This window comes from Vollenhovia emeryi, unplaced genomic scaffold, assembly GCF_000949405.1.
Source record: "Vollenhovia emeryi isolate VEMERY1.0 unplaced genomic scaffold, V.emery_V1.0 DF939185.1, whole genome shotgun sequence".
Classification (NCBI taxonomy): domain Eukaryota; kingdom Metazoa; phylum Arthropoda; class Insecta; order Hymenoptera; family Formicidae; genus Vollenhovia; species Vollenhovia emeryi.
In genome coordinates this window covers 369,852-377,057 of record NW_011967181.1, presented here as the reverse complement: position 1 = coordinate 377,057, position 7,206 = coordinate 369,852, and the positions used below count along the sequence as shown (strand labels likewise).

The 7,206-nt window shown below is 38.2% G+C and overlaps 1 protein-coding gene across 1 annotated transcript; it reads right to left on the bottom strand.

Moving 5' to 3' along the window:
- Nucleotides 1–2,022: 2,022 nt before the first annotated feature.
- LOC105562627 (sodium channel protein 60E-like) lies at nucleotides 2,023–6,080 on the bottom strand. The gene is made up of 6 exons (XM_012013620.1): nucleotides 5,823–6,080; nucleotides 5,600–5,768; nucleotides 4,976–5,295; nucleotides 4,409–4,768; nucleotides 3,722–4,090; nucleotides 2,023–2,401 (listed from the first exon to the last, which is right to left on the bottom strand). Exons 1-6 carry the CDS (start codon nucleotides 6,047–6,049, stop codon nucleotides 2,023–2,025), a joined length of 1,824 nt encoding a protein of 607 aa, XP_011869010.1. The 5' UTR covers nucleotides 6,050–6,080.
- Between the last annotated feature and the right edge of the window lie 1,126 nt (nucleotides 6,081–7,206).

Sequence of the window (7,206 nt, the reverse complement as noted above, 5' to 3'; positions counted from 1 at the left end):
GGTAGCGTAACTTACTAGAAATAGTCGCTATCTTAGATGAAAGTATACCATGTTGACGGTTCGCGCTTAATTTAAAACAATTAATCAGTGGTTATTAAATAATGCATCCGTAAATTCAAGTGCACTCGTCAAAACGTTAACTGGCGTTAATCATTTTACACGAATCGTTTAGCCTAATGCTCTCGTAATGCTTCTTATTCCTCGCGATTAATGCAGTATTTTTCTGTCGACAAAACTACTAATTAAGATTATATTTGGGCCTTACATTTAATACTAATATATATGGCATAGATAAAATTGCTAATGTAACTAATGCGAACAATTTGTACATATCAGTATGATTAAAGGCGTCGAAAATCCGCACTTAAAATGTATTAAGATTTATATCTTAAAATGTTTTTGGAAAGCATTAAATTGAAAAATTTACGATAATATTAATAATGATTTGTCATTTGCGTCAATATGGATCTTTTTACGTAGCAAAATTGATAATGTAATAAACTGTTCGTTATTTATACTAACTACACTGACGCCTAATATTGCAATCAATTTTTTTACTGATATAGTAACGTGATAATCGTCCCATTGATTAACGCACTCGAAGTCGATTTGTCGGTAATAACAGCTCAGTACTCGAAGTGAAAGAAATAATATTAATTTTAGAGAATTCAGATTTCTTTACCAAGACCTTTTCTCAAGTTTAAAATGACGATTTTTATATTAATTATTATATTTTGAGGTCTCCTTGCACAACATTTTTTACAAATCAATGTATGCACAAAATCCCACAGATCGAGACCAGCTAATTTAAATTCGTAATAATATAATATTGTAATAAAATCTGGTCCTCCAAGTTGGGCGCTAGGCTAACAAAATTTGCCCTGTCAAAATTATTATTAAGAAATCTGAACCTCGAATGGAATGGTCGCTGCGACTGATTATGATTCTTGGGACACCAATTTTCAGGAGCATGGCTCGACTTGAGTATATTTAAACCGTATCATCGGAAGAAATATATTTTTACGTAAGTATGTAATAAAATTAATAAATTACTTAAATCCACTTCGAGAGAAGAACTGATGTCTTAACAAATTATGTTCCTGTTTCAAAAACGGCTACATCTGGTATTTCCGCTACGCTGGTAATTCATCCTTAAGTAATTCCTTCGTCGGGGGAACCCAGCATTACAGTGCACTTTTATCAAAAAGCAAGTGGTATCAATATGATAATCGATATCCAGGTTCCTCCGACGACATATTCCATCCATGCTTGCAACGGAAAAGTTTTTTTCAATCTCGTCCTTGTCCCTTTCTCCGTCTCTTAATGCAATGGCTCTCAACCGCGTTCTCTTCTTACGATAATAAAACAAAAACTCGCACAGCAAATTTTATCGTAATTATCTTTTTCGATATAATCTTTAAAATAATGAAAATTTGATTATTATTATTAGAAATAAGATATCTCTTATACCTGCAATTTCTCGACTAAATATTGCAATAAGATTAGCACTGAAATGTCAAATTAGCATCTTTTGTAATGTCTAATACCAATAATAATACGTATATTGTATATGCAACGACACACACACACACACATACACACAATCAGGAAGCATTCTCTCAAGTAATAATTATGCTGTGATTAATCCGAATGACATTTCTAATTGAGAACATCACAGACTCAACAAAATAATTCTTAAGGGAACGGTCATCGGAGTAAGCAGTCATATTAATTTCTCTTCTCGAATCGGCCAAGAACCATCGCTACAATGTCTCATCCGACACTTGGACAACGCACACGCACTCACATACATACTCGCATACATACACATACACGCAACATGCGCACGTGTCGCTCTCCGTCTCGAGGAGATTCGCACCGAAGAAGCCATGCGGATTATCGTCCTATCTAGAATTAGATCTGCGCTGTGTGAAAAGTCTACGTATATAGTATAGTTCTACGTATGTATTATCACTGAGTCGCGCCGCTGTCACTATCCGGCGTGGTGGCCGTCGACTAGGATCAGCTGTCGTCCGGCGTGTCCTGGTATTCCTCGCTCTCCCGGTGAACCAGCACGTGCACCACCGTCGCCTCCGACTGCTGCCTGATCAGTGGCGGCCTCGAAGGTGGTGCCGTGTTTTCCGGACTGGGCTCCGTCACCAAGATACTCACGTCACTACTCTCGATCGGCAGCTGCACCGGTTCCGGCGGCAGCGCTCGACGTCTCAGGCTGCCGCATCGTCGGTTGAACGCCTCCTTGATATCCCGCTGCAGCGCATTCAGCGAGAGAGTGGTGCCGCTCGGCCGCAAGGAGCTGCGCTTCGATGTCGGTGGACTGAGTACATCCTCCTCCGGATACTTCTCCACTGCGTCCTGCCGGCCCAGTGTAGGGCCCAGCGATCTAAGGGGCAGAAAGCGAGCCGCTGTTAACGTTTTTTACCTTTTGTACAGTGATATATTACTGTTCCTTAATACATGATATTTGCAGGATATATTATACAATTTTATTCTCTACGAACCCAATTTACTTCAAATATTACAAGATATTTAGAGGATGTCGCATGAGAAGGCAAATAATTATACAAATATTGTTCAACGTATATTTTTTGTGAAGAAAACTTCTGCACGTATGCCTGCAATTATAGAAAGCAATGTACGATAAATAAAACAGCAACGTGACATACTTCTTGCAGCAGTGTCGCTAAAACGTTGTTTTATTTATACAAAACTGGACTTTTTACTATGGGATTATTAAAAAAAGATACATATGTAACATGCAAAAAATTCGATTGCGCATCTCGAACGGAGAAAATGTTTTCTCCGAAGCCCGCTAGACTCAAGTATGACATAATGCTGATAAAATTTGCTAATGTTGTATCTAAATGCCTATTATGTACTACAATAATCAATGTAGTAACAATAATACCAAACTCTTTTATCCAGCTACATTTACAAATCGAAGCATGATAGTGAAATATAATCGTGTAACGGACTATTATGAGGATGTTGAATGTTATGCGCAACGAACTTCTATTATTTTCTAATTGCTGCTAACGTATTTACTAATTCGTTAAAACGTTGTACTTTTGCGTTTGTAACGTTATGGCATACTAGTTCCATGGCTATGAATCAAGTGACGAACAAATCTATGTATTTTCTGACGCAATACTTGAACCGCTAATTGAAATCTCAAGTCTCATCTCATATCACACACCATACAAATCAAACGCTAAAATTTGAGGAATTCTAAGTATATGTTCAGCTTTACCTGCTCGTTTTCTTGCCTGAGGAGTTTTGCAAGGGAAAGAGACTATATTAATTTTATGTGCACAGAGTGTGGCATATTGTCTAAAAATTAACTAAACGGTACATATTGGCAATTCATACAACTTAATGTGTACAAACTCCTCAGGCTAATACGATCGTGTGTATCTTATCCTTCACAATTGGTTGGAATTAAATTTGAAGTAAATATGTTCATAGCAATTGTCTCTTAGTTACTTAATTTTTCACATAGCATGAATCAATTCGCGAACTCATACATTTGTATTATCCAATTAGGAAAGCTGGTAGAGAGACGAGTATTTAATATTTAGTTCGTCTGAATTAATGCACAAATTGATCAATCTTAAACCATTTACTGTGATGAAATAATTATTTAACGAAGGAAACGGTTGAATAATTCCAACGATTATTTGCTACCGTGCGAGAATAAACCAACCTGACGGTAGCGTGAGAGTCAGAGCCGGAGCTGGAGGCAGCGGAGGGTTGATCGGCGGTTGGTGAGGGACGGGACACGGTCAGTGCCGGGGGTTGCAGGTCCTCGTGGGTTCCGGTGGCGCCGGAGAGCAACAGCAGAGGAAGATTCGGGAACAGCCACGCCGAAGCGGTGCCGAGTTCGCTGAGGTCGCTGGCGTCGCTGGCCCTGGAGGACTTGCGGCTACTGGCCCGGCTACCCCGGTGCACATGCAGCAGGGCTGACAGCTTACCGCCCCATCCACCCCCGCCCCTACCGTCCACGCCACCCGGGCTCGAAGTCTGCGTCTGCGAGTCCACCTCCTGAGCAATTCTCTCGCGCTCCTTTTTCATCCTGCGCGTACATCGAGACCATTTTACTATTTACTATTTTTCATATCAATTAATTGCGTATATATTTAATGAGGCATTTATTCTGCCAGTTTAAATAATTGTAATCACGTTATCAGAATTGTGATGGACACGAATTAGCGTGCTTGTAAACATATTAACAGATAAAAAATATCTACATATTGTTATTTATGATTACTCGTTGTAATATTATCGTTTTGAATTTTGATAGATTAAAATTAACTGAAGAGTAATTGCGTAAGAAGCTACTCAATTTCTACAATAAGTATCACATGTCCAATAAAAAGTTAATCATACTCACGCAATGTACTCTTTTATGGTACGTTGAATCAACCTGGCAGCTTTGTCTTGCCGTTTCCAAATCCTCGTGGAAGACACTATCTCAAGTTCTTTTCTGGTCGGAAACTGCTTCTTGAACTTGACGTCCATCTGTTCCTGCAGCTTCCTGAAGTCGTCCGATTCCTCAACGTGTCCAAGAACGTGCTTGACAAGCGCGTGTAGGATGTCCAGACAATGAATCTTGTTACCCTTTGCGATGGGAAGATTAAAGCTGACCAACGCTACCACGTTGGGCTTTGATATCCCCAGCGGCGGGTCTAGACTTGCTATAAAGTCGCTCAACTGCGAGAAGCTAATAAATTGCGTTGCATGCGGATCATACCTGGAAACAACAAAATATTTTAATAACTGTGATAAAATTATCATCGTATTATCTACCATTAAATCACCTTGCTACTAAATTTTTCAAGACATATGGTTGATTAATTTCGAATGGTTACATACACAACTTATCGGGTGAAGAATTCTTTCTTAAAATGAGTAATAAAGGGAATAATATAGGTATAGGAAATAGTAAAGGAAATCTTACTTCGACCATCGGATGTAGAACATCTCTAAGTCATCCTCGACGATGCCAATCTCCTCCTCTTGATGAGCTTGATTGAAATTCTCCAAGATAATGGCAATGTACATGTTGATGACTATCATGTAGCTAATGATGATAAATGATGTGAAGTATGTGATCGCTAGCAAGGGATATCCGCAGTCTCCGTTCATCTGTCGGCTGTTTGGGGTGGGATCGCATTCAGGTGGTTGAACCATCAGCGACTCCAACACATCGTTCCATCCGGCCGAAGTCATCAAACGGAACAGCAGCTGCATACTTCTACCAAAGGTTTCGAAGTTCACCTGCAAAGGAAGATGTTAAATTAAATAAATTATTAATCAGATAAACTAAAAATATTTTCTTTCTAATTCTAACTTTCTTTCATGATTTCTAACTTTTTAACATGAATTAATATGAAAATGATATAATAGAAACTGTAAGTTATGAAATTTAATGCTTTATAAATCTATTAAGAGAGTCTTTACCGGAAAGTATTTTAAATTATTTTAATTATTAAATTTAGTAGTAATAAATCGATATAAAACAGATATAAATAAAGTAATAAATGTACTAAGAAATAAGCATTTTATAACTGTTCACACTGACCATATCGTCCAATGCGCCTTGTTTCCTCACATGCCCGAAAACAGACATGCCAATGATGGCATAGATAAATGTAATCAGGGCCAGCAGAGCCCCGATGTTGAAGAGCGCTGGAAGACTGACGACAAGGGCGAAGAGCAGCTTGCGGATACCTTTCGCAGCCTTAATGAGCCTCAAGATTCTGCCAATTCTGAACACCCTCACGACTCGCAAGAGCGTCGGGGACACAGGAAAGTCTATCATGATGTCTTCCATCAGAATACCCAGGATGGACGCCATTACAAGTAAGAAGTCGAACAGATTCCACGGCACCGTGAAGTAATGATAACGCAGACCTATTATTTTGACGATCGCTTCCAGGCCGAAAACAGTCGTGAAAAACGCGTTCGACACTTCGAGGACGAAGAAGATGGGATGCGGCTGATTGTAGTGCTCGATCCCCATCGTCAGCATGTTGAGAAATATCAAAACGAAGATAGCTATTTCGAATCTGGAAAGTCATACGGAAGATCAGACTCAAGATTATAAATTGGCAAATCGCACGACAATTTATCATTCTTCTTGCAGTGTCAAAGCAGTGCATGCACGTTTAACATCTGTGCGGTGAAAATGACGTAAATAGTATTCGCTGACGGTACGTGGGACATTTAACTTTAGCATTCATTCCTTTTCATAACTAATCGGAAGATCGGTCTCGTGGAAAAAGGCAAAGATTGTACAACGACATAAATAATCTTCAGTCTATTTTTATAACAAAAATATGTGTTATTTGTAACGATGTCTATAAACGTATAACTGTAAGATCGATAAAAAATTTCAATTAAAGTAATAAGTTTTTCCATTCGTAATTCGTTGTGCAGCTAATTTTACATTTGCATGGATTTTACGAGAAGAAAGAGTATCTGAAACCTGCGTGCAGAATTATTAAGTTACGTTTACATAAGCTCTAGTAGCTTATCTCGTCTATTATGTACAGTTGTGTCACTATATACCGACATTGTGTATCTACAATTTAGAGGCGGCGAGCGTTAATGTCCTTTGAATATCGATTTCCCATTACTCCGAGAAACGGATTGTGGAGTCACGGCATTTATCTTCCGCGCTCTCGCCTCTCCTGGAAGCTGAAAAGAAAATTCATGCATTGTGTCACGGCGATTTGTATACATGTTACAAGCTACTCGCACAGGTCTGTGTAGAAAAATGTTACCGCACGAGAAATAAATACATGCAAACTATATCTATTCTATCGATATTAAATTCGGCTAAGAATACAGAAAAGAAATCTTGTGATTTGCAATATAATTCAGTGATCTTAAAAAGTTACACGTAATATTATTTAAGATTTTTACTTGGATATTTTTACATGCTAGTATAAAAATAATCCGGTTTGTACAAAAGTAAAACTCGCAACAAATATCTTGAAAGCTTTATGGTCAATAAAAATGTATACGTGGTATATAAAGGTGTTGAAAAAATAGATTAAATTAAAGAACTATTTCAAAATGTAGGGAGATATATCTTTTCTTACCTCATCTTTTCGCGATCCAAAATTGTCTTCTTATCATTGATAAATGAGCAAGTTGAAGATGAAGATAATAATAGTTTTATCG